This window comes from Chaetodon trifascialis, chromosome 21 (assembly GCF_039877785.1).
Source record: "Chaetodon trifascialis isolate fChaTrf1 chromosome 21, fChaTrf1.hap1, whole genome shotgun sequence".
In the NCBI taxonomy this organism is placed as follows: Eukaryota; Metazoa; Chordata; class Actinopteri; order Chaetodontiformes; family Chaetodontidae; genus Chaetodon; species Chaetodon trifascialis.
This window is the reverse complement of record NC_092076.1, coordinates 4,073,995-4,101,533: the sequence shown is the minus strand read 5'-3', so window position 1 is coordinate 4,101,533 and position 27,539 is coordinate 4,073,995. Positions and strand designations below refer to the sequence as shown.

At 45.1% G+C, this 27,539-nt stretch overlaps 1 protein-coding gene across 1 annotated transcript; it reads left to right on the top strand.

Moving 5' to 3' along the window:
• Positions 1 to 149: 149 nt before the first annotated feature.
• Positions 150 to 26,401, top strand: sema4gb (sema domain, immunoglobulin domain (Ig), transmembrane domain (TM) and short cytoplasmic domain, (semaphorin) 4Gb). The gene is made up of 14 exons (XM_070990263.1): positions 150 to 417; positions 11,417 to 11,565; positions 11,988 to 12,050; positions 12,408 to 12,506; positions 12,603 to 12,696; positions 14,488 to 14,601; positions 14,916 to 15,070; positions 18,355 to 18,530; positions 20,964 to 21,102; positions 21,189 to 21,411; positions 21,979 to 22,094; positions 22,377 to 22,531; positions 24,540 to 24,601; positions 25,102 to 26,401. Exons 1-14 carry the CDS (start codon positions 273 to 275, stop codon positions 26,067 to 26,069), a joined length of 2,658 nt encoding a protein of 885 aa, XP_070846364.1. The 5' UTR covers positions 150 to 272; the 3' UTR covers positions 26,070 to 26,401.
• The last annotated feature ends 1,138 nt before the right edge of the window (positions 26,402 to 27,539 follow it).

The following is a 27,539-nucleotide window of genomic DNA, read 5'->3' as shown; positions in this document are numbered from 1 at the left end:
AGTGTTTGTTCTGCACGAGTTCATTTCGTTCCTGACTGATCTCTCTGAGCTCCAGTTCCACCTCAAGACAGCAGCGTCGAGTTCGGTCTGATGGATTATTTCTCTTTTACTGATGCTCGTTGTTTTTCTCTGTCTCTGCACAGACTGTGCATTCTGACCTGGAGGATAATCAAAGTGCCTGCCTGGCCCTAAAGATACACATTCGTCACGCTCCGATTTTGTGTGTTCAACAAGTGTGCGATCGAGGCTGTGCCCAGGTCTATGCGCTAAACATGGGAGACCAGAGGTCAGTCCAGCCCCTCTTGCTCCTGCTGCTGCTCCTGCTGCTCCTCGCCAGCATGTCACAGCTGTGGGCCTTCCCCTTCAGCCCGTCGCTGGACCTGGATGTCACCCCCAGGACTACTGTCCTCTCCAAAGGTGAGGGGCAAACAGAATATTTCACAGTTTTCAAAGGCGAAAGAGAAATGTGCATGCCGGTGTTTTGCCTACTTACACCAACATGATCGCAGCTGATGGAGGCAACTATAAGGTACTCCTTCTATCATGCAGCATTAAAATCTAAACCTACAGACATAACACACATACTGTAGAGTGAGTGTGACTTGTCATTGTCTCCAATGTGCAATGTAGTCTGTACGTGAATGGGTGCATTGCAAACAGGAACTGATAATAGCTAATTCAGCATACTTTTAGTGGTGCCATTTTGCCAAAACGTTGAAACAAATATAGGCTAAAAGTAACTGGGCTGAAGTTTACCCCCCCCCCCCCCAAAGCATTATGGGAACCGTAGTTTCAAAACATGGCAACATGAAATCCCCCAAGGGATAAGAAGAGAATAATAATACTGCATGACTGATGAAACTCATTGATATGACTGCGTGGAGGAACGGAGGGGGACACAAAGCGCTCTAAACGCACATGCACGAGCCGACTAAACGCTCACCTCACTGTCCTTATTTGATGCTCCTCTGCCTCCTTCCTCCCCTGCCTGTTAAAGAAGTGGCACAGTTTTTGAAGTTGCCCCTGAAGACAGCTCCTCCATGCTCAGAGTTATTAATCGCCTCTCTCAAGCCCTGTCCTAGATCACACGCCTCAGCAAACACTTCTAATGAAACAATAGGCAAGAGGCCCCCATAAAGAGGACCTGCGCGCAGTAGATCGGATTGGTGTGCGAGCAGAAAATACTGCTGAATAGGTGTGTTTTGGCACAGAGTGGGTATTTACACACATCATCAGCACCGTCCTCCCCCTACCTTACCCCCCCGGCTTGCCACCAGCTCACCTTTCCCCTCCCTCTCTCCTCGCTCCCCATCACTGCGGCAGAGGCTACCACTGCAGCTGCAGCGAGGAGGGAACTCCGGCACTGGCAGACCGAACGAACGGACGGCCGTGCTCTTACCTCCACTCCACCCCTCTCCGGTCCTCTTCAGCCCTCTGAGGACGAGTATTATTAGAGGAGGGTGGAGTGCGCAGGGCCGGCCCCATTGCGAGCCGAGCTCTCCGGTGCAATGTCATGAGAGCTGTTGAGAGTGTTGCAGTGTGAGATGGGAGGATATGCTGCTTGTTGTTCTGAATCACAATAACTAGGAGAGATGAGAATATAACAGAGGAGGAGCCACTTTTTTGTGTTTGTTAGCGACTTTACGGTGCATTTTCCAGATCCAGCCTGAGAGGGAATGCTTGCTGTTTGCTGGAGAGAGAGGAAATGATGTGAATATGCCCCCTTCAAGGTTCATGTTTTGCTTCACAGTGAGCTGATTTGTCATGCTGTAGAGAATATTTAGGAACATATTTATGGCAGACCCTGCAGCATGAAGAAATACACAAATACTGAACATGGCACCACTTTTAAAGCTGCTATTGAGGAGCTGTTTCCTGCAGCCAACGACAGCTGACAGCACTGGACTGGGTATAGTATCAGTGCAGTTATTTATCAACCAAATGAAAAGGACACGCTCCGTTAAGTCATTAGACGGGGCAGGACATATGACTCATTAGGCCTCATTAGGAAAGTTTGTAAGTGCATCATAGAAGGAACTCATTGTCTATTCTGAAAGCCTTCTCCCGGTTGTCATGCCTCTGGCTATTTATTTACACATCTCCGAGTCTGAGTCTGCCTCGGATTATAAATCATACATACTCTGCTTACAGTGGGCACTTTTCTGTGCCGCAGCCAGACTCGGTCTATCGTCACAGATTTTATTTTTCTCTCTGCCCTCATAGAAAGTTGTCCTTGACCTACTTCCTAATCATCAGGGGAGGCGTGTGAGTGCATGTGAGAGTGCGGGATGTGCACGTGTGTCAGCATGCGTTTCATCTGAGTCGGTGTGTCTGTGTGTGCGTCGGGGGGAGAGCGCTGTCTGGGCATGCATTGAGTCACATCATGTAAAATCTGCACACATGCACTCTCTGTCACTTTCCCTGTGGTGACACATGTCACGGGGGGGGGGGGGGGGGGGGGAGTGGCAAACTCCACCTCATAAGGAAGATGTGTCTGTCTGGGTGTGCAGGGCTGCATGTGGAAATAGGATGAATGCTGCATGTGGGTGTCACTACCTTTGGGAGACACTGTGGAAGGATTCATATTATGTTTCTCAGCCGGGGCGACGGGGCGCTCATTAATTTACTGCATGCTTTGGATATGACCTGCGTGAGTGGGAGTACAAGGACATGTTTTATTGGAGGAAAGCTCACATTTATAAGAAGAAAAATAACATAATGACTTTATGCACTCTTGTATGGAAACCTCACAGGAGCTCTAGCATTTCGTCAATAAAAGAACTGCTTTTCAAGCTGATAAGCGGTGGTGGTACTAAGTATCCTCATCCATTATGTAAAGCTGCACTAATCAATATTTTTATATTAACAGTGGATGAAATTGCTGTGTGTAATGTGAAGGTGGTGAGGAACCCACAGAGGCTGCAGCTCAACAGAGCGTTTTAGCATCTTTCAGCTCGTTCAGCCCGTCATACACTAGGCGATTAGTCGATAATCAATAAGTCGATCAACAGAATATAATAAAATGCAACAATTTCGATACCTGAATAATCCTTTTAGTAATTTTTAAGCAAAAATGGCCAACATTCCCTGGTCCATGCCACGTCCAATGTCAGGATTTGACTGTTTTTCTTGTGTTGCTTGATCATAAACTGATTATTTCTGTGTTTTTTGTTGGCAGAACAATCAGTCAGTTAATCGAGAAGGTAATTGAAAAGTATAATTCAGGTGTGTGTATGGGTTTAATAGGCAGAGTTGACGACTCTGCTTGGCTCGTGTCTGTGTGTTTGTGAGTCAGGGCTGCTGCTTTTTCTCCCAGAGGTGAGATTAAAGCTCGACTGTGCTCTGGGTCACAGGGTCCCTTCTTTGGCTTTCTCTGTCTGTGCCACCAGACTTGAAGTAATGCAGTTGTGAAATATTGATGCACTGTAAGTTGTTTGAGATGGCCTTGGTAGTAATATTCCTTATCTTTAGCGCTATTATAATTATTGTGGTGGTGGTAATAAACCCTTCCAAATTGATGCTTTTTTTTGTAGATTTTATCTGGTATTGCAATTACAGCGCTGAGGAGACAGGCCACCGATGGTCACCAATTTACTGTTCAGCCAAGTCTGCTATTGTCTTTGCAAAACAGCCTTCACAGCTGCATCTGCTGCGCCCTGAACGCAGAAAGCACTGATGATTTACTCACACTATCATCTGAAGTTGTTTCATCTGTATCTCAGCTGTGCGACAGTGTTGCTCCACCATCGCTGGCGTCATTTGTCGTTTTTCTCTCTGTGGCGACATTTTCATGCTTTGGACCCTGAAATCCACTGAGACCTCCGCGGTGCTTTGATCTTATTCCCCTCTGATTGCGCTGATGTGTGTTTGACAGTTTCTTATTGGTGATTCACTGATAGCATCTAGCGAGACCTGAAATAACACGAGGACTGTTTGTGTGTTGTGTGTGGAGTTGGCTTTCTTTTCTGAGATGAAAGTCTTGGCTGTCTTTCATCTCATTCTGCAGTCTCCCTGGTTGAACAAAGTCTTACCAAAGTTCTGGATCTGACACAAGCTCCAAAAAGGTATTGTGCTTGTGTCAGTATTAGACGTGTGGTAAAAACAACGCTGCCTCTTTGACTGGATGCTTGACAAGTGCTCTCTGACACTGGCTGACATCTTTATTTATGAGGAACTCAGCACTCACATCTCAGCAGGAAGATCCTATTTTCCTTAAAGATTCCTGAAATAATGGGTTGATTTTAATATTAGGGTCAACTTTAAGGGGCTGCAAGGTGGCACAGCAGGTAGTGCGCGTGCCTCACAGCAGGAAGGTCGCTGGTTCGATTCGCCTTTCTGTGTGAAGTTTGCACACCGTGCATGCGTGGGTTCTCTCCGGGCACTCCGGCTTCCTCCCACAGACCAAAAACATGCTCATTAGGTTAATTGGTGACTCTAAATTGCCCCTAGGTGTGAGAGTGAGTGTGAATGGTTGTCTGTCCAGGGTGTACCCCGCCTCCCGCCCGTTGACAGCTGAGATAAGCTCCGGCCCCCCCGCGACCCCGAAAGGGATAAGCGGCATAGAAAATGGATGGATGGATGGATGGATGGGTCAACTTTAAGGCACAAGCACAAGCGCAGCACTGGCAGCTGTGTGATGTGCCATCATTGAACAAGCAGCCGCAGTCAGAAACAACAGAAACACGTGTCAGTTTTCCTCCGCCTCACAGTTCACGCCCGTGTCAGAGAAACCTGCGAACCACAGACCTGTGAACTGTCTTCATTAGATCCACTTTCCACTGAAGAAACGGTCCCTATTAAAGCTGAGGCTGGGGATTATCCAGCGTATCGGCGACACCGTTGTTGGAAAGAAATGTTGCTGTTGCATTTTCTCAACTTGTTTCTCTTCACCTCCAGTCTGTTGGGATGGAGGCAGAAATCTCTATATACTTTCATATATCTCAAAACTCAAGTCGAAACTATCTGCGCAGTCCGACACTGCTGGAGGGCAATGAAAACTTGTTTTTTCATGTGGTTGAACTGAACTGTTACTGATGTAGATATATGCAGATATATATGTAAAAAAATATATATATATATAGCCTACATATACATATATTATTTTATGCCATGCTCGTGTCATGCAGTGTTTCCACCCACGGTACCCAAAACTTTCCGTTCCAGGAGCTACTTTTCAACAGTTCCTTCAGCTTGCTGTCGCCTGTGTTTCCACTAGGCGAAAATAGTCCGCTGACGTGTGAAAGAGTGACGGCTGTTAATACATTTAGTACAACAACTGTGTTATCGTCCGTCTCTCGTATGCGTTCGGCTGTAATTAAACTGATTTTCGGTTGCAGGTTTTTAAAAATGGTGGCTGAAACAAAATGCTGCAAATCCTCGACCAATCAGAAAGGCCCATCCTTGAAGTTTCTGTACTTTTTGAGGTACTGCTATCAAGCAGGGACTTTTTGGGGAATAAAATAATTTAACTGTAACTTATTTTAGACCCTGGTCCGTGTTGTGGTTCCTAGTCCATGGGGAATCACGTCTTAAAATTCTTGTTGCTGGTTGGCTGGCAGGTGTAGTTACAGTCTGTTAATCAGAATCAGTCTATAGCCAATGCAGTTAGACAAGACAGTTTGTATTTTTACATGATGTTATTTCAACATATGGCTGTAAACATAGGTCAGATTTTCCCCATCACATACAATTACATTCTAATATGATGATGCTTGATCAGTGACTGTGACAGGAACGCATCCTGAATCTATTCATCACATAACTTTCAGTCTGTTTTCCTGTCTTAAAACTGTTTTATTCTAATTCCCACGATGGTGAAAGGTGAAAGTGCTTTTACTCCAGTTAACTGTCTGTAGTGAAACTCATCGAACCGTGGATTGAATTTTAAAACGCAGCTCCTGTATTAGCCTGTAGTTAAATAATGGACTGTGCACTAATGGAGGGAATAACAGAGGAAACACTGAAACTTTGCATTCTTTGCCTCCTATTTTCATATACCACGGCGCCCTGATGTGCATTATTTCTTACATAATGCAGAGTCATGTTCATTGACTCTTGACCCTTATAAAGAAGTGAAGAGATGCTTATATAATGTAGTTAAAGTTGACAACAGCTGACACTTCTGAGTCTGACACTGTCCAAAGAAGTTAAGTCACTCTTTCCTTCCAGCATTTGTTCCCAAATCTTTTTGTAGGCACGTGTGTGTGTGTGTGTGTGTGCGCGCGTGTGTGTGTCACATGGCCTTCATAGTGTGTCTAGTGAGTCACAGAGGAAGTCACACACTCCGATGACTGTGGTCGACAGACACACGCACAAACATACAGAGGATCATCTTCATCCCCACATGGAAGATTGCAAATAGGTCTGAGCACGAGCGCTCACATTCTGGACACGCCACCTGTGACGGCTCAGCGTTGAGACACAGCACACACTCGTCAGATCCTCTGAGTCACTGACAGAAATGTCTTCACTTTTCAGGAGGCAGATGAAGGATGAAATAAGTGTGAAGTGTGTGTGTGCGTGTGTGTGTGTGTGTGTGTGTGTGCGTGTGTGTGTACCCAGCGGAAAACCTGACAGATGTTTCTGAGGGGCAGTTGTTTTGACCTCTTCCCCTCATTGAAGGATGTACTCTGAACATTCACACAAACAGGCCTGCATAAACACACACACACACACACACACACACACACACACACACACGCTGTACCTTGTTCTTTGCTGCAAAATCAATGAGGAGAGTCAACAGAGCACTGAGGTGTGCCAGAAGCCTTTCAGGTTTGTATTTACTGCTGCCATCCTGTATGCATGCGTGTGTGTGTGTGTGCGTGTGTGTGTGTGCGCGTGTGTGTGTGTGTGTGTGTGTGTGTGTGTGTGTGGATGTGGGGGTTATACAGTTTACTGAGTATACTTATGGCCATGCTAATCCTGATAAAAATGTTTGACCTGTTGAAATTTCGCGTTTTTTTTTTTTTTTTGTGAATGTTTCTAAAACAGAAAGCAGCCGTTTGTGTTTACCGACAACAGTCTTACCAAGTGTTTCTGAGATCTCCTTTATCTAATCACGTGTTCACAAAGTGGTGAACCTCGCTCCATCCTCGCTTGTGAATGACTCAGCCTTTCCACGATGCCCCTTTCATACACAATCATGATACTATCGCCTGTGTATCATGAGTGAATTCAGGTTAAACAACTTCCTTTTTTGTTCACATGCAGCTGCTTTTAGAGCACAGCTGCGATTTTCAGACTAAAATGAGCAGTTCTCCTCTTTCGTACTTTCTGGGTGTCGTCACCTGAGATTTAGGGGCCATCGTGTGTTAAAAAATGTGCCAGCAAATCGGCGCTGGCTGTGTAAAACAACACACAGTTGGACCACGTCAGGCTGAGACCAAGGTCCCCCTGCTGCCTTGGGGCCAGGGACACTTTGTTCGTCACCATGGTCCTTCTCATCGGCACTGTGCTTGTTATATCATGCAGACACTATTTTTATAAGATAGAAACCAAGGCTTTTCCTCACTCTTGGATGACTCACATGTAGTGGGCCCTTTACATTGCCTTGGGCTGCCACTGTGTTTGCATAACTCGTCCTTTAAACGTGATCTCGGTCAGCGTGCAGTGTTCAGTGTGGACTGTGTTGTTTCATGCATGTTTTTGCTCACTTTCTGCTCTGCATTGCTTGTCAATACATAACCTACATCTAGATTCAGTGTAGTTTAAGCGTGTGTGTGCCTTTTATTTGTGTGTACCTGTGTGTGGTGGAGTGGGTGCCCTGCTGAGTGACCCCCCGCCCCCGGCGTGTCCTGACCTTTGGCTGCGTCGGAGGAGCTGCTCATTGCTCACTCAAATCTGAGAAATAATAGGTGACAGTCACACAATCTCATCTGTGGAGTTACATAAGTTTTTGGCTATGAGAGAGAAGCAGCGGTGACAGTTCTTGAAAAGTTGAGTTTGCTAGAATTGAACTTTGACATTGTTGATGTCGGGGCAGCTAAAACATGTGGATAATTCTGTTTAATTACAACTTGGGTCTAGTTTACATAGTTTTGGCCATCATTTTTATTCATTAAAACATTAAATTCTCACCAAGTTTGATGCTGAAAGTAAGGCTTTAATCAAACTCCCAGTTAAATAAGGGGAGATTCATTTGAAGTGCATGTATTTATTGAAGTTAGCAGTAGGAAAAGACTTCGATTAGACCCCCTTGATCCTCATCAAGCATAAAATGATATGAAGATGAAAGTAAAGCCAGCAGGTGGTTAACCTTCAAATGACGGGTCTGAACTGAAATTATCCTTTAAAAATGCTGTAATCTCACACTAATTCTTCACAGTGGAGCTTTAATTCATGTGAGCCTCAGACTCACAGGAGCATTTTGGTTCTTTTAGCACTCTGTTTCCAAACTTTCATGATTTAGGTGTAATTATTGTGAGATGATTGGCTATCGATCATGTTCGTGCGATCAAAGTTAACATTTCTCGTAAAACCTGTCGCTTCTCGTCACAAACGGACGCCCCAACCCTCCACATTCGTTTGTTCACTCCTCTTGGTTTGCCGAAAAGGACAAACATCTTACAAAATTCACACTAATTGGTAACTGATGATGTTAAAAATGCTGTATTTCTTAAATGTCACGGCTCTTCAGAAAGTGCAGAGTTGATGTTTTGCAACTTTTGTGGAGGGTTTCCTCCACCTGGAGCGAAATGCGCGGTGTCATTATTCCCAGCTGTCATGCATATAATCCGTCTGACAGGCCATGACAGAGCCAGTATGGTAAAAACCTAATTATTGACCGGTGAGAGAGTCCCCGTGGTTGTCTGGCTGTCAGTGATAAAACCAGTCAGAAAAGGCTTGCAGGGTAAGAAGGTGGGCTGCGACAGAGACTGCAGTCTGACTCAGTCCACGGTCTTCTGGAGAGTCCATAGGCGCTCGCAGCTCCTGTCATCACCCAGTGTCCATGTGACAGTTCGACAAACAGCCCGTCGTGTGGGGAGGAAAAAGCCTCTCATGTGATGTTGGGGAAACTCTAAACACTTTTCATCGTGTTGTATTACGCAAGCTCAAACCCCGCTGGGAGACTGGCTGTCATCCTCTTTATCGTCACCGTGAATTGTATTAATAACACTGTAGTTGAGATAGACGAGGTGAGTCAAAGCCTTGGACAGCGTTTGTCTTCTTGTGTCTCTGTTTTGCATTAACAGGGATTTGACAGCTTTTCCCAAATAACTTTTCCAAACAAACTAAATGAAACTGGAAACATAAACCCTGGCTCATTACAAACATCTACTTCCTGTATCTTGAATGTGTGGCAGCAGCTGCATAGATATGTGGATTTTGCAACGCGGTACTTTTCCGCTACCACCTGAAATATGCAATGAACTGTAAAGTACCAAAAGTTAGCATTGATCAACTGATCAGTTCTTCTTAATGCATTATTTTAGTTCCTGACTCAAAGCATAATCAGTTTCCAAGTCGTGGTAGTAAAACTCAGCCTGTGAAAACAATCCTGAAATCTGTTTTGTGGCTGTTACATTTACCCTCATTGATATTAATCACATGATTTAAAAAATATGAATGATTTAATGGTCTTTTGCCACTGACCCTGATCCAATTCAATACGTCTAATTGAAATTTATGAACTGTGTAATATAAAACAACATAATACTTCAGCTTTCATCGCTGGCTAATGATCTTAATACTTGCAGCAGTTGCGCTGTGATCCCCAGGCCCTCCCAGCTGCACTGGACCCGTCTCGCCCCATCAGACGCACAATGAACAGAAGAACAGATTAACCGCGACAGGCGCGCAGGACCTCGCACCACAGTAAATTGATTGGTGGGGACAAATATAGGTTGTCTTATAACTGGGAGCTGGGACTTGCTGTCATCAGTTCACAAGTGAAGGAAAAGGAAGGAGCGGGAGGTAGAGAGGATTTGTGGCGATTAATATGCCCATCTGCTCTCTGCTGACTCATATTCCTCCGTGCAACACCGTCGATACCTTCGTGTATTCTGTTGCTCTCCGATGACAGCTGTTCTTTCTGCATCTGTGGGTTTCTTCGTCTGTACGTCAGATTTATTTAACCATACATTAATCTCCGCTTGCGTCTAACTTTTAGTGCAAAGCTCTGTAAACCTACTTCTGCAGCAGCTCCACAGAAAAAAAAACACAATGCCCTCCTTTTTATCGCCTCGCAGCAGCAGAGCAACCTGCCCCCATTCCTGGGGTGCCACACCGGAGTGTGTTCAAACATTTAGCTGAGTGCACCGGGCTAATTAGTTCACAGTGGATAAATAATATGTTTGTCTGCGCTAAGGACAAGAGCAACAACAACCAGAATACATCCAATTTTACTTCAGTAATGCATGATGAGCCAGAGCCAACTCTTATTTGGCCCACATACGGTATGATCATGCCTCCTCCATCACCCTCATTCACACACACACACTCACACACACACACACAAACACACAGCAAGAGATGATGCTGTGGCAGTGCTGCTGATGCGATTTGGCATTACTGGGGCACCATTCCTGCTGAATGCCCTAAAATTTCGCCTCCCCTGTGCCCCCATCCCCACGGCCTCAACAGTCCTCTCAGCAATCACTCCAGCGACGCCCCGTCTCTTGTCGAGTCTCGCCCTCATGCAGTCACGCTGAGCATGTTTGGAGCGTATAGAGTCTCCAGTGAATGCGAAGTCGAGATTGAAATTTTTGTACCAAGCTGTTCTCGTTATCCGTGACCCTGCATGGAGCTTGACTGTGCTGCACATATGACACAGTACCTGAGAGCTGGTATCGAAGCTATTATATTTAAATTCTACACACACAAGCGTGCATACGAGAGCTTTTCTTCAGTAACTGAAATTTGCAATTATTTCTTAAATGGGTAAGTTAGGAAACTTTCATGACACAAGTCATTTTTTTTATCAAAAGCCCACGAAGCAAACACCAAACTACTCTGACTTCTTGACTCTTGCATTGGTCAAGCTCCAAAAACACTGCATCCTCCAAAAGAACACCTTGTCCACATACTTTTGCCCAATGGTGTCGTCATCCTGATGTATGAATTATCTGACATTGTTCATAGAAAGAATAACTTAATAAGAATGACTGTTTTTGGTTAATTAGGTGAACTAAATACCTGATTTTTGATTTGCATGATTTCCCACAATTATATAGTACTAAAACAGCGATATCACAGGGCTACATGTACCTGATATAAAAAACGATTTAACAAAGTGTGCTTCAGTAGCAGACCTGACTTTGTGCATGTGGGGCATTGTGGTATTGAACCTGGAAGAGACCTTCCCCAAACTGTTCACACTACATGCAAAGCCTCAGCCGAGTGTTCACATATTTTTTGGCCTTTACAAAACAGAAACTTTTGTCATTACAAAGCAATGTGTGTCGTCTATTTGCAGCTCTGTTAGGCGGCGCCCGTTTCGCCGGCTCGTCCCAGAACTACAGCACCCTGCTGCTGGAGGAAGAGGCCGGGCTGCTTTACGTGGGAGGCAGAGGAGCGCTGTACGCACTCAACACCTCCAACATCTCCACACCTGCAAACCTTGCGGTGAGTGCCGAGACACCGCCAGCCACATGGTCACATGACCACCTAATTGCCGCTGTTAACAAAGACATAGCAAACCGGATTTCACAAGTTTTCTGCCATTTCCCGAGTCTTAAAGGAGGCCAACTAATAATAGCCTCAAGCAGATTGAGCAAATCCCATTGTGTTCCTCCAATTTTAAGGATATCGGATTAAATGTACCAGCCGTTTATTCAAGGGTTACTGAAGAGAGTCAGAACTCAGTGACGCAGCCAGAAAATTAAGTGTGCTGTCCTTCTCTTTTCTCTCTTCCTGTTTATCATACACACACTTGTTTTCCTCCTTTCATATCTCCCCTTTCTGTCCATAATTCATTCTAGTTATCTGTCCATTTTTCCATCTATTTATTGAGCTAAGTGAGTCATCCTTATCCCATTGTTTTGCAGATCGATTGGGATGCTTCCCCTGAGCAGAAGAAGCAGTGTTTAAACAAAGGCAGAGACAATCAGGTACACGGCTGCACTTCTACTCTCTTATTATCGTTCAGCCGCTTTTTCTTTGGAGAAAAACTCAAAAGTCTATTTACTTGTTGAGTTCTTATTGGAGAACATAAAGGAGACACTTCTGCTTTGTGGCGCACAGATTGCTCCTGACAGCAACAAAGTGGATAATCCTTTCAATTGCTTCTTAATCCACTTTTCCTGAAACCCTGAGAAACTAATTATTTAAAAAAAATGCACCCATCCATTAAATATTTGCATAAAATAGCCCCCGTGCATGATGTGCATTGACTGGCCTTTGTTCTCTCCGGTCTTGTCTATCATGGAGCCATAAATAACCTGTTTTTCTCCATCTGTTCTCTGCAGACTGAGTGTTACAATCACATCCGCTTCCTGCAGCGATACAATGAGACTCATCTGTACGTCTGTGGAACAAACGCCTTCAGGCCTCTGTGTGCTTACATAGTAAGAGCCCATGTGGTTTCATTGCAGTAAAGTTATGACTGGACTGGATTTAAAATGAAATGACTAATTGAGCCATGTCTCCTGTCTCTCTGTAAGGACGCAGAGCGGTTCAACTTCTCCTCGGGCTTCGAGGAGGGCAGAGACAGGTGTCCATACGACCCAGCTAAGGGATACACCGGCCTCCTCGTAGGTGTGTCTCCCAACTTTGCATTAAATCTGTTGTGTGTTAGTCAAAGCAGCACGCAGGCATGGAAGTATGTCTTTGTTGGATGAAACTAAAGTTTACAAACTTTATCAGACTAAATTGAGGATGTTTAAACCTCATCAAGTCCCCCACAGGAAAAGGGTTGACATTATAAATGTGACTAAGAGTCTGCAGCCATGCTAGCTGCTCTGTGACGCTCTGAGCTAAATGCTAACGTCATCATCCAAGTGCCTGACAAGATTCTCAGTCATCCAGGTCATGGTTTGTCCAGAGGGGCCAAGTCAAGGACAAATGGACTTGCTTTAGATGCTAACATGCACACAATGACAATGCTAACATGCTGATGTTTAGGGGATAATGTTTACCATGCTCACCTTCTAATTTTAAGGCGTTTGCATGCTAACATTTGCTAATTAGCACTGAACATGAAGTACAGCTGAGTGTGATGGTAATGGTATTAGTTTTGCAGATATTTGGTCATAAACCAAAGCATTGGACGAGCTAACAGGACCTGACAGCGCTAGATGAAAAGTCAGATGTACATTGAAAGGGTTGCTGATCGCTGCAGGTTGTAATAGAAACGTATACTTATTGTCTGAAAGATTATGTGCACTGTTATATGTTAGACTTTCCTTTGGCTCAGCGCACAGCGTGGTACTTTTTCTTTTTCGCTCCTCATATAAAAAAGTTCTGCCAATTCCCAACAGGTGTGAAATGTTATCAAAGGCCTTCAGCTCCCTCTCAGCAGACAGAGGCAGAGAGAGAAACCCCCTGAGGAATAAAGATAGACAGAGCTATGAATGAACAAAGAGCGGCTGGGTACGAAAGGACAGTCGTCGCTTTCTGAGGGCAACAAAACACTCCGAGACATATGAGGCTGTGTAGAAACAAGATCGATGAACTCAGCCCAACAGGCTCAGAGGTCCATTTGCAAATGAGCGAATTAATATTGCAATAAACTCCTGAAAGATGAGCCTCTCTTTGTGAAATTGACCTCTGTTATGGAGAATTTTCACAACACTGTCCATACTGGCTGTGAGGAGTTACCTTACTACTAGTGCAACAAACAAATAAATAAAGTCTGAATCTTGCAAAGTTTTTATGTTTATAGTACAAAAAAACTCTGTTCTTCCGCAGAGTTTCTGTAGGATTGAAGTTTTTTAAAAAGCCTCTCATAAATTTTCTTGTTATTTCACCTGTTTATTGTTTTTTTTATTCAGTCATTCTCTGTGCTTTCCAGTGCCTGACTTTATTGAATCCTGTCCTTTCCTTGTGAAGCACTTTGGAACTTAGTTTGGAAAAGTGCTGTATAATAAAGTTAATTATCTTTATTACTGGGGCAAAACACCAGCAATAAACCCCTACACCAGTGCCAGGAGGCAGATTCTCTCTTGAAACACACTGCTGCAAAGTCGTTAGTTTCGGCTTTCTGTCCCCTCATTTTTTACAGCGTAGTCGCTTCACAACCAGTATGGACAGGAGGAATGATTGCAGCTCTTTCAACATACATGTGGGCATGCGAGCGTTGTGTTAAGACAGACTTGAAGAAATATGATACTATCCTTTATAATGCAATAGACTCAGGAGAGGCATTCAAAGCATGCTCAAGCAAACTATCTGCGTCTAATCACTGTTTACAAGCAACGCGACCACAGCGGGTGATAGGTCACAGCCCGCCTGCCTGCCTGCTCTGCAGTGTGCCAGCTGCTTTCACTCACATCCGACTGAACCCTGATTTCTTTCTGTCTTCATGTATCCTGCGCTCCGGTCAATCAGACGGTGAGATGTTCACGGCCTCTCAGTACGAGTTTCGCAGCTCTCCGGACGTGCGCAGAAACTTCCCCTTCCCCACGCTCAGGACGGAGGAGGCGCCCACCCGGTGGCTTCTGGGTAAACACGACAAAGAAGAGGCTGAGTGTGTGCTAAAAGACGCTCATGCTGGTTTATTTATTCACTTACAGTAAACCGCTGAATGGACCAAACCTCATTGGCGTTTTGTATATTTTTATCTCATCGGGTATTTTGCTGACCTGGAGAATGAAAATCACATAAAGAAGCCGCACTGCACTGCAGCCCTAACTGGCTTAGTTGTGGCAATTCAATCATACTTTAAAAGCTCCATCTTTAGTTTCCAAGGAAACACATTCTTTTCTGCTAATAGGTCTGTGTTTGGACCTGTGTGTGTGTTGTTTGTGTGTGCACAGAGGCAGATTTTGTGGGCTCCGTGCTGCTGAAGGAGAGCATCAACAGCTCTATCGGTGACGATGACAAGATTTACTTCTTCTTCACGGAGAGGAGCCAGGAGCAGATTGCCTACCCGAGCCAGACCAAGGTGTCCAGGGTGGCCCGAGTCTGCAAGGTCAGCGAGAGCAGCGAGCCCCAATACTGTTCACTATAATCACATTAATGGTTTCACTGGGTTTGGATAGTTAGCAGATTTACCCCGCTGGCAAGGTCGCGGCGAGAAAGGGTTGAAACGAGGGAGGAGAAAAGTGTTCCGAGTGCGAAAATGTTGGGATTATTTAATGCGTTACGTCACAGATACAGACTGAAGAGTAAATGGATTTAGAGGGACTTTCTGTTCTCGATTTCTCCCTCCATGAGCCGCGGTGCTCCTCTTACGGTAATTTCAGTGCTGAATGAACCAGCAGTTGGGCGTCTCTAATCTTGGTTTCTTCACTGACGGCGGTTCTTTCTGTGCCACTGTTGCCAGGCAAACTACAAGTCCAACAACCTCCACCTCCAATGGCAAACCTTCTCCCTCTCTCTATCGCCATTTCGCCTTCTTCCACTCCTCCTCCTCCTCTTTTTCCCGCTCACCTCATTTCACTTCTGATCAGCATCCCCGGTCTAGACAGCGTGCCCAGCAACCATTCCTAGAGATCTCTCCACCTCTCTTTCTTCCTCCCTGTCGTTCCTTTTAGCCGGGCGCGATGCTGTAATTACCGTCGCAGTGTGGTGTTGTGCTGAATTCCCGCTGCAGTGTTTCTGCGGCATCAAAAAAGTGTCTAAAAGACTGAACCACGTCCAGAAATGATTTCGCACCCTGCGGTTGTTGAAAAGGATTTGCATGAAAGAAATAAAGAAATAAGAAACCACTCAGGGATTGACTTTTAACAGTGAGTGGAGTGAAGTCGTTCAAACCAATCAATTCAAACTGGCGTGAAACGTCACCACAAATTAAACCGAACAAAGACAAAGTTGAATGTTTTTCCAGTGGTTTATTACTCAGTTTTTTTTGTTTTGTGGGGTCCTCCTGGAGCTGTTTCACCACAGTTTGCAGCCCCCTTTGAGACCTGGAATACGTAACATCTCCAGCTTGTTCCCTCTTTTAAAGCGATGCCTTTTTAAAGCTTCTTTTGCCTTTGGAGCCTTAATTAGTGACTGTCATTAGTGCGAGGCAGAATACATTTTCTCATCAGTTTCATCATTTATTAGGTGAAGGATTCTGCTGCCTGTTTTTAGAAAGTCCAACAGTATTAAGTGGAATTTCCATTAACTTATCTGATATGTGACTTGAAAGGAGCTCGTTCTCTGTGTTTTGTGGTTTATTAAACTTTGAGGTAATAATTGAGAGATCCATGTATTACCACGCTCTTAATAAGACGTTTATTTCCTCTCTGCATGCTTCACCTTGTGCTGCTGATGGCATTCAGCTCAGGCCTGCGCCGTGTTGAAAATGTTACGAGGTCCGACCTTGTAAGATCTTCGACGTGACATTTAAGTAAAAGTGACTCCGGCGCTTGTTCAGACATGAGACAACGACTTTAAATTGCCATCACATTTACATAACGAGGTGCATGTCTGAAAGGGGCTCGCTTTCCTTTTTTTGCAGCTCGCTCCTGCGTTTTTGTTTGGATTCAGTCTGCATACTGACATCTTTGACTTAATGCACTCACTTTTTCCTGTAATATATAGACTCAGCTGGTCGAGTATTGGTTTTCTCATGCAGTTTCCTGCTCTGAGTTGACAAAACTGTTTGCTTTTCTCAGACTTTTTGTGTACCCTCACTGAATTACTCACAAACAAATTATGTACGCTGAATGAAATATTCAATTCTGTGCTGCATGTCTTTAAACGATATTTGTTTGTGTTTTCACATTCCTAAACTTACACACATTTCAGTGCACCACATGCTCACAAACAGGCAGCGAAATGGATCCGGAACATTTCGTCCATCTTGAGCTTTTTTAATCTCGTGTACTCAAACTGTTCATCTCCTCATGATTCACTCTGCATCCAAAATATGTCATTGCTGGAAATAAGGTCTGGACTCTTCTGCTCGTCTCTCTCCGTCAGCGCCGTGGAGCTGTCAGAGCAGTCGAGAGTGTAATAACTCAGTATGAACTAGGCCACAGCAGCACATGCAGATGTCGAGCTGGTCCCCAGCTCAGCCCCGTGGCAGCCAGACGCCACACGGGCTGGAGGCAGATCTGCAGATAGCAAAGGCCCTGGCAGTAGCCTCTGGCCTGAAACCACTGAAGACTTGCCATTTTTGAGCTGGCTAACTAGTTGTCCTCTTGTGTTTGTCACTTCGCAGCCAGACCGCAGCCACTTCCCCAGCAATCATGACCTATTTTCACAGAGAAGGGTGTAAATTACATGCAAACAAGGTCTTTTTAGGAAGATAAAGAGCAGAAATCAGCGCCGCTCTGACATTAGTTTTGCAAAGGAAGAAAGGCTCGACAGTTTTCTGCTTTATCTTCAGAAAGCGGCTTCATGTCTGGCTCAAACAGCGGCGCGCTTTCCATCACGTCGTCTTGGGTTAATTTCCCCACAGGCATATCTTTATGGCGCTACGCTTGGACTCTTGACTGTTGTTTTCTTAGATTCACATCACGACAGCCCGATGACCCGCGTGGGGCTTTGATTGACATAGATTGTAATCTATCAGTGCACCCCTTTAGCTCTTTCCCTTTTAATATCCTGCTATCCAGCTCTTTAAGAAATGCGTATGTTGTTTTCTCAGTGGCATCCATCTTACCTCTGCTTTACTAACCTCTCCTCCAGCACCGCCTCTCTGGAGGTTTTGTTCTGTGGAAGGAATAAACTCCAAGAGTGGATGCATTTATCTGTGCTCCTTTCCCTTCCTTTGTCTTCCTCTCACATCCACATTTTCCTTGGTGTTGTTGATGGAAGCCTTCTTAGTGCACTTTTGTTTTCAATACTTATATGTTATGTTGATTTAAGACGCTTTGCCTTTTGCGTGGGAGGCACAGGGAGCGTTGTGATGAACGACAGATGTCTGCCAGAGACATAAAGGAAGAAAGATGAAGCGCTTTAATTCCGACAAACAGAGAGAAAAGAAGAAGTCTCCTTTTCCCCTCTTCTAAATGAGGTGTGCTAAATTACTCTTTTAGGCAGAGATGTCTTGCAGCCTCGCCTCCCAGTGCTGCTGAAATGCAATTAGAGCAAATGTGCTAAAGTAGGCACTCTGAGCTAGAACACCAACATTCAGCTCCACTTTCCGTCCTCACTTCCTCCTCCCGTCTTTGTACGAGCGTATTTATGTGAACACTGTGATTCGATTACAATCGCAGATTAGTGGCCGTTGAGTACGAGCGCGGCGGCGTGTAAGCGTATATGTCAGCTCAAGTGACTTTATTTGATCATCCGTCCCTCCATTGTCTCCTCTGTGTGCAGAATGACTGGGGTGGCCAGAGGACGCTGCAGAGGAAGTGGACCACCTTCCTCAAGGCCAGGATGGTGTGTTCAGTCCCAGAGTACGAGCTGCACCTCAACATCCTGCGCAGCGTGTTCGTCCTGCAGGGTCGAGACGCTCAAAGCAGCGTTTTCTACGGCGTCTTTGGCCTGGAATGGTAAGAAACAACAACAAATTCTGCTTTTTTTGTGGCCTTTTTTGTTGGAAATATCCTTATTCTACACTGTCTTATATATGCTGTATACTGGGCATGTGAGACCTGAGAGCAGCAGCAGAAACATACACAGAGATCAGTCACATACACAGTAACCATCAGGAATAGTCACAAACATGTTGATGAATGGGATGAGATGCTCAGCTTTGGACCATTATAGTCATTATATCTGGTATACACTACAAAACTGGCCTTTTCGAACAATCTCCGGTCCAGCAAACTGTTGAGAGGACGTGTAAAATAACCAGGAAGTTTTACAAATAGAAGTGCAATCCTGTTTTCCGGATGATACTTCTTCTCCTGCAACGCACAATAACGAGGGTGACATTTATCTCCTGTAACGAAACGCAAGGGACGGTGATCAACTGCGTCAAGTGGTTTTTAAGTGCAGCACGTGAGAATACAGAATATCTCAAACGTAGGCACGGTGACTGTTGGCGAAGCGGTTTTCCTTCCTCATTCTGCACACTTTTTGTCTCTCAGACAGTTTGTGAGGTCAAAACTCAGATGGAGAAGTAAGGTTTTATTGGAGAAGGTGCACATGAGACAGTTTCTTTGACATTTGAAGCATTTATTTTGAAATTTCATTAGATTTCGGCCAGAGAACGCAGTTTAGCTGGATGAAGTGTCCTTTGGTTACACTATGTGGCCAAAAGTATGTGGACATCTGACTTTACTTTGGTCTAAAATACCATTTTGTGTTGTAGCAACAAGATTTCAGTTAACTGGAAGTAACTGACCGTGAGAGCCATGAAAACAGTCTGACTTAAATCACACAGGAATGGGACAGTAAATGACTTTTGCCTCTAAAGATGGTTTTAATCCCTCCTTTGAGAGACCACCATGATACAAAATCAGATAACACTATCATCACCATTTATGATTACAGTGCAAATGTCATTTGCGAATCCTTTTTGACGTAAACTCAACTGAAAACAGTACGAAGACAATATATTTGATGGTTTACGTCATCAGCTTCACTGATTTTTGTAAATATTTGCTTATTCTGAATCTGATGCAGCAAACAGGTTGATTGGTAACAGGTGACAGTGTCGTGATTGGGTATGAAAGGGGCATCCTGGAAAGGCTCAGTCGTTCACAAGCGAGGATGGAGCGAGGTTCACCACTTTGTGAACACGTGATTGGATAAAGGATATGACTGCATGAGCTCAGGAACACTGCTTTTATTTACGTTTTACACAGCGTCCCAACTTCTCTGGAATCGGGGTTGTGGACTAAACAATCGCAATGATCAGCAGATTCATCAATAAGGTGAATAATACCCTCAGTGAGTGCTCATCAAAGCGAAACCAGCCCAGCTGCAGTCGGAGCTGACAGTGTCAGAGGACGACGGCTGCCGCTGGAATATCTGGCAGCGATGTGAGTGTGTGTTTATGCTGATATGCAGAGTCATGCTGCATAAAACTGTCCCAAGGGTGTTTGGATTCTGATGGAGAGGATATCATTGCAACGGGACAGTAACACTATCGTTTCTCTCTGGCTTTTCCTTTTTTTTTTTTTACTGCTGCTCTTCCCTTTTGTGGAAATTCGAGCTGTGTCTCCTCACTGCAGCAGCTGTCCGTCCTTTCTTTCCTTTCTCCTTCTCCCCGTCTTTCTGTCTCGTCTTGTCTTTCTACGTGCTGGTTTTCCTTAAAACACGTGCACCTGTGCGAGGAGTAGTCGTCACCATGAGTTAGAGTCAAGCGTGGAAGAATGAGTAAGCCCCTGAGCTATACTGCTCACCGGGTCTGAAGACAGATCCTGGTTTCACTTCGCTCTCATTCCTCTCACTTGAATGCCTTTGAAGGCTGAGGTGGGCACACAATGGACTGAAGAATGTGACGCAGACATTTCCCCCCCATTACTAATCTCTCCTGTGGGCTTTAAGATTAAGGGTCACTCGGCTCCCAAATCATGCAGTCATTATCTTGTCGGACGAACCTTTTCTTTCACAGGTGCTCCACCAAAACCACAAATGGGTTTCATTTATGACTCAAAGGCAGTGGGAATTTTAGTGCTGTGAGTGTGCTGCTGAAAAATCTGCAAAGCAAATATTTCCTTCTGGAGTAGCTGCTGGAGATAAAGAGGGAAAATCACACACATGTCAGCGGCGCCACTCCCACGCGTCCCTTCAAGACAAATTGATAAGATCCAAAGAGGCAAATGTGAGCGTAAAAGCCAAAACTGAAACGCCCACAGTTTTCAGACAATGGAGACGAGCTCTCAGCTTCAGTCACCTGTGATGTGTTTGAAATCTGATCTGGGTGGCCGTTGCTCCCCAGATAATAACCTCTCAGTGTTGATCCAACATTGAATCATTGATCCTGAGTGCGTCCTCTGGATGTGTCTTCGGGGTGGGGGGGGGTTGTCTTTCAGGAAGAACATCAAAGCATCTGCTATCTGCCAGTACGCCTTCTCAGATGTGCAGAAGGCGTTCGATGGGCCGTACATGGAGGTGCAGGACTCAAAGTGGAGGGAGTACACCGGGAAAGTTCCAGAGCCAAGACCTGGATCTGTAAGTTTCACCTGTTAAAACCGTTTTCTACCATCGGGAGAGTGTTTGATATCTTTCCTGTGTGATCACGTCTCTCATGTCTCCAGTGTATAACAGATCTGCACCGCTCTCAGAGCATCAACTCCTCTCGAGACCTCCCAGACAACGTCCTCACTTTCGCCAGAAGGCACCCACTGATGGCCAGCCACGTGCACCCAATGGGGGTGCGCCCACTCATGTTCAAGAGGAGCGTCAACTACGTGAAGATCGCCGTGCACAAAGAGCCGGCGCTGGACGGAAACATTTATACCGTTCTGTTTTTGGGAACTGGTGAGTTTTACTACTGAAAAGACACGATGATAATGCTAACATGCTGATGTTTAGCAGAATACTTACCATGTTCATCATCTTAGGTTAGCATGTTAGCATGCTAGCTAATTAGCTCTAAACACCAAGTACAGCTGAGGCTGATGGAAATGTTCATTTTGCAGGTGTTTAGCTATACGTTTTGCTTACACTCACTGCACTGGGTCACATGTCCCATCATTACCATGAACATGGGAACTGTAGTTTGATTCAATTACTCATTCACTGTCCTAGAGCATCAAATGTGTATCAATCCACCACTCAAAATAGCCCCCAACAGATTTGCTGTTTACTCCTGTTTGAGCGATGTAGGCTAAACGTGCTGGTGCCCAGCTGTTTTAGGAAATTACTGAGGCTTTCTCTTAAGGAAATCACATATTTGTGACCTGGTTTTAAAGATGTACATGCTCAGTAAGAGTGAATGGGCTGAAACCTACAGACAGGGAGGGGAAGTCATTGAGAGATGGTGCTATGTTCTGCCTCTCAGGGTTATTCAGGTCTTCTCTGACAACATCGAATCTTTTCCTTCAGATGACGGGTGGCTGCATCGAGCTGTGGACGTCGACGGAGAAATGCACATCATAGAAGAGCTGCAGCTGTTTGATAAACCCCAGCGCATAGAGAGCATGGTCATATCCTCCGCTCTGGTATGTATTCATGTATGCAGAGTTATACAGAATGAGAGTTTAAACAGCCTATTTATGCTTAAGTGATGCAAATGAAAACCTTTGAGAGGTCATGGTCTGCCTCATTAATTTAGATATTTATGTGCCAATTGTTTTAAAATAAAATGTTTTCTAAGATAGTAATAAGCTAATCTGCAGCAACCAGGCAATGGAAATCTCTTCCCAAAATTCAACCATTTATTGACTAATTAAACACATTCTAGTACAGTGCAAACAGATTAATCATTAATCTTTTGTTTACAGCGGAGTATCTACGTCGGCTCGCACTCTGGGGTCGTGCAGGTGCCAATGTCGGCCTGCCGGAGGTACACTTCCTGTTATGACTGCGTATTTGCCAGAGATCCATTCTGCGGCTGGGACGGGAGGGTGTGCGTGGAAATATCTTCCCGAGCTCAGAGGTGAGGGAACACACACCTGTGCACTAGCAAATGCACATACATCAATGCCTGCAGACACAGGTGCACATTTCCAGTGAGCGGAGAGGTTTAAAGAAAGAAGTTTGACAGAGAACGAATTGAGACAGATAAATTTGCTTTGCTTCATTATAGACCCTGAGTCTATAGTCCATAAACCTCCTCTGCACTTCCACCTGTTCATTCTGCTTGTCGGCGTCTTTCATTTCTGCTTTCCTTTATCTGCTGCTGCGTGCATTTGGTTGACAGCCATAAAATGTTGAAAGCTCCTCCTGTAAATTGAAAAATTCAGCATCCTTTAGGTATGAAACCTACAGGGACATTTTATACCTTCATTTATACGTTTACCTCAACACCAGACAAGAGCAAAGAAGTGTCAAGCCCTGAACTGTTCAGAGATAATAGAACAATGAATAGATACGTCATTATTGTTAAAATAACATAAAAAAAACCCTACAAACAGAGATGAATCATTTTGACATAGTGTACATTTTTGCATTACATGACCTTTTTTTGGTTGATGTTTATTTCTTTCTTCTGGGCCCAGCAGCCATACCAGACTGTAATTAATTATTTATACAGCTTGCTTTCCCTTCCAGCAGAATTTTTATGAAAGCAGGTCTAAATGTAGTCGACCTGGATTTTTCCCTTCAGCTCAGCAGGAGCTTCTTCAGCATGCAAAAATAACAATAATAATAATAATTCTTTGGATTTGACTTCTCATGACTTTGAATCAGCATTTACGTTGAGTTACTTACACAGACTCATAACTGACAAATTTTTGGTGGCACTTAACGTGAAGTCCCCATATTTACAATACATGAACATGGTTTGATCCCCGGCCTCTGCGGTCTACATCTGCCACCATCAGTGTGTGTGAATGCTCATAATTAGCAATCGTAATGGCCACCATCATACGAATGTGAGTGTGAATGGGTAGAAAAGCGCTTTGAGTGATTGTCAGACTAGAAAAACAATATATAAATAAAGTCCATTTACCATTTTTAAAGTAAAAAGTAATTGATTACAATTGTAATTGTAATCAAAATTGTAGTGGAATGGAAGTTGTTGTATCTCAAGTAAAGTACCTCAAATTTGTACTTTTCATTGCACCCGTGTGTACCCAGATATCAGCTGAGTGCTGTAAAATGAAATCCAGTGGAAAAAACCTTCACCAACCTTCAGTCCTTAATCTGGCATCTCGTCCTGAGCCTCGTCTGGTCATGTTATGACATGTTTTAGCTGTGGTCTGGACGGGTTTGAACCGGTCCGTCTTATAAGCCCCTTCCAAACAAAACACACATACTCAGGCCCACACAGTGTCGCACCGGAGACCGTTTGTTTCCCTCTTCGCTCGCTTTGCATGAGCGAGTAACAGACATCTTAATCTCCATTACGGCAGCAGACACATCAGCCTCTCCTGTGGATTTGTTCGAGGGCGGCATCACATTTGGAGAAAGCTGCGAGCAGAATTGAATGTTGATGAGAGACTGTGCACTTCCTCGGTTAATGCTGCACAATGTCCGCTTCATTTCCCAGACAAATTATTGAAGGAGAGCGAGAAGTCTGCTCTAGTGTTTTTTGTTTCCGAGGGTTGCTGGAGCACAGGGATGGGGATCGAGGGGGAAGGGGTTTTCTGGACGACCACTACTGTTCTGCTCCAAACTGGGAAAGAAATGTGTACTGCTCCATCTGCCTGGGACCATCTGCAGTTATATCTAAAATTGTAAAATTTGTTTTTTCTTGCTGAATTTAAATCGTTGCTGCAGAAATTGGCTGTTCCTCCTGTGGCTGCAGATGTTTTGGGGTATTTAGGAATATTAATTTGTTATTGTTTTGGATTGGTCTTGGCCATTTTTCTGTTTTATTAGGGTTGTTTTAAAGGGTATATTTTGAGTTTTCTGTCTTATATCTGTTACTCATTGTTAGTCCATGTGCTGCCTATCTCGGGCCATGACTCACTTAAAAATTTTAATTAAACGCCCTCTTTCAGGTCAAATCTAACCCAGGATATCTTGAGAGGAGTCCGGGGCTGTAAGGAGAATTCAGGAAATGGTATGTGTTACGGCACACGTACGCACGCACGCACACACACACACACACACACACACACGCACACACAGATTATGAGGTGAAAGAAGTCCAACACATCCTCTCTTTTCTCTGCCTGAAAACTCAAGCGTTTAGCAGCTATGAAGGGATTTCATAGGTGCGCGCTCCTTACCCATCCCCCAGGTCCCACTGTACACATTTTAATCAGCTCCTCTGTTGCTGGAGGTCAGGCGGTCGTGCAGGCTGCATTGCGGGGCTCACCACATTTAAAGAGGCTTATGAAATGCGATGGGAAAAGACGCTGAGAGGGTGAGCTGCACAGGTTGCTCACCTGCACTTTGAAACCCTTGGTGACCTGACATCTTGTTCTATATTCTCTCTGTCCTGCTGCGTTTCTCTCTCTCACAGTCTCCACCTCTTTATCTTCCTCTCTGTACCTCATCTCACCCTCGTCTCTTTTTAGCTCCGTCTCACGTCTCTTGTCCTCTCTTTCTGATGCGTAGTGGTCCATCGGAGGCGTTCCGTGATGGCGGGCGACGACGTGCTGCTTCAGTGCGAACTGCGCTCCAACCTGGCAACTCCACGCTGGACGCTGAACGGCAAAGAGCTCCAGGGATACGGCCTCAATTCAGGCTACCGCATCGGCACAGATGGCCTCCTCATAATCGGAGCTCGTGCCCAGCAGAGCGGGTCTTATCGCTGCTTCGCTGTCGAGAACTCGGTCTCGGTCCTGGTTTATCTGTACACAGTCAGGGTCCACACAGACTCGTACTTCGCCGTGGAGCCCACAGCCACGACTAACCCCACTACAGTTTCCAGCCCGACTGTTTTCTCCACCAGCAGCCCCACCGAGCAGCCGCTGCCCTCACCTCCCGCCCCGCTGCCTCCAGGACCTGAGTTCCAGACCTACAGACACATGGAGGCCGTGTACATTTCCCTGGTGGCGGTTCTTGGAGGGCTTTGCTTGGTGTTGACTGTGGTGCTGCTTTATGTGAGCTTCTGCACCAGACGGGCCCCTCAGGACCGAAAGTTCTCCCAGCAGGGGCTGCAGGTCCTGGGCGCCTCTGAGAGAAAGAGGAGCTCCCATCTCGAACTTAAAACCATCTCCAGCCACTGCAACGGCCGCCAGGGTCGTCTGTCCCTCTCGATGCCGACCTTCGGGGACTTCGGCGATGGCTTCCTCCAGATAGTCCCGGGTGAGGGCCAGTTGTCCCCAACCAAAACACCTCCCCCAGCACCTCCTCTTCCGATGCCACCTCCGCTGCCCAACATGGACTACGCCAACGGGCTGTCGGCCACTCTGCCCAGCGTGCTGAGGAAGATGAACGGGAACAGCTACGTGCTGCTGAGGCAGGCCGACTCTGAGGGCATGTCGCCGCTCTACCACTCCTTCACAGAGGAGCTCAACAGGATCCTGGAGAAGAGGAAACACACACAGCTGGACCTGCAGCCTGATGAGAGCTCCATCTAGGGCGCCACTCTCAGTCTTTGTCCCACAGTTATTTATTTTTACCCCAGCGGTGACCTGTAGTTGTGGGGAGAACTGACCGTTGTATCAAACGCTGCTGTTACTTACCCAGTGTTAGAGAACCTGCAGGTCGTGTCCTAACCTGATCCGAAATGTGCAGCCTCCTGTGTATCCCATAACAAACGGCCCCATTGGACTACACTGACTAGAGACTCAAAAAGTGGAGCTGTGAAAAATCTGTTCCATAGACTGCACTATTACATAATTACCATGAGAAGGGAGCTTAATGATGCTACCTCGGGGGAGACTTGTGAAAGGTGGCGTTCAGGTGACTCAAAAACAAAACAAAAAAAATCAGGCCAGGATGTGATCACATATTTTTGACTGTGGAAGTGTTCAGGAAGCTTTTAGTGCCATGTAATATTAGCTCTCTATGGAGCTTAACGTGATACTCCATCCAAAATCTGGGTTTTGTGCATTGTCATATAGCTCTTGGCTACACTGGGAAACTTTAAACCATAGCCTGTCTTTCCTGGTCTGGGGTAGAACAGGTCCTTCTATGAGGCTGATGGTGGCGGTTTCGGCTGGTAGGCCTCCACTGCTTTCAGGTTTCTTTTATAGGCGAAGAAGATGGATAGCAAAGCCAATCCATCCTTCCAGGTGGCATCCCACCTGCAGGTACATCACATCAGTGGCTAATATGGAAGCATACTCACTCCCACCCAGACTACAGAAAACTTAACATAATATCAGTGATTTGAGCATGTTTTTTTTTAAACCTCTGTCTTTTGTTGTCAGATAGCTGAACAAGTATGAAATTGCATCATGGCATGTCAAACAGCAGTCAGCAGCTGTGCTGTGAGATCGGCTCTACTGACGTTTAAAATGAGTGATGACAGAGAACGAAAAGTCATCATATTCATGTGCAGCCACAGAGCATCTGCTACTTGATCTAAATGAGCCGCAAACGTGTATTTATGCTCGAAACACATGCAGAAAGTGGGCAAAACAACACTTAACTATATTATTAATGTGGCTACTGGAGAACAGATGCTCAGTTGCTGAAACGTTGCTGTTATGCAGAGCCTCGGCATCACGGCATCACGTCTGGGGAATAATGTCAGTAAATTTGAGGAAAATACGGACACGCAAACAACAAACAAGTCATGTCTAATTTCATGAGGTCCCCTGCTAATGCTAGTCCCATGCGAAAAGAGCTGTAGCGAAGAATGTGCAACATAAGCTCAAGGTGATGTCTTCAAATGGGTGGTATCATTAAAGAACAGCCTAAAAAGTCCAAAGTATCCTATTTAAAATGATAACAGAGCAACATTCATAGAGCTGAAAAAGGAACATTTTTGCTTCATAGATGGTGATTAATCCTCTAATTGTCATGAATTCTATCTGACTACAAGCCTTTGTTCTCTATGAAGGAGCAAACTGCATTCGTAATCCCAGGAGGTGCCTGTTTGA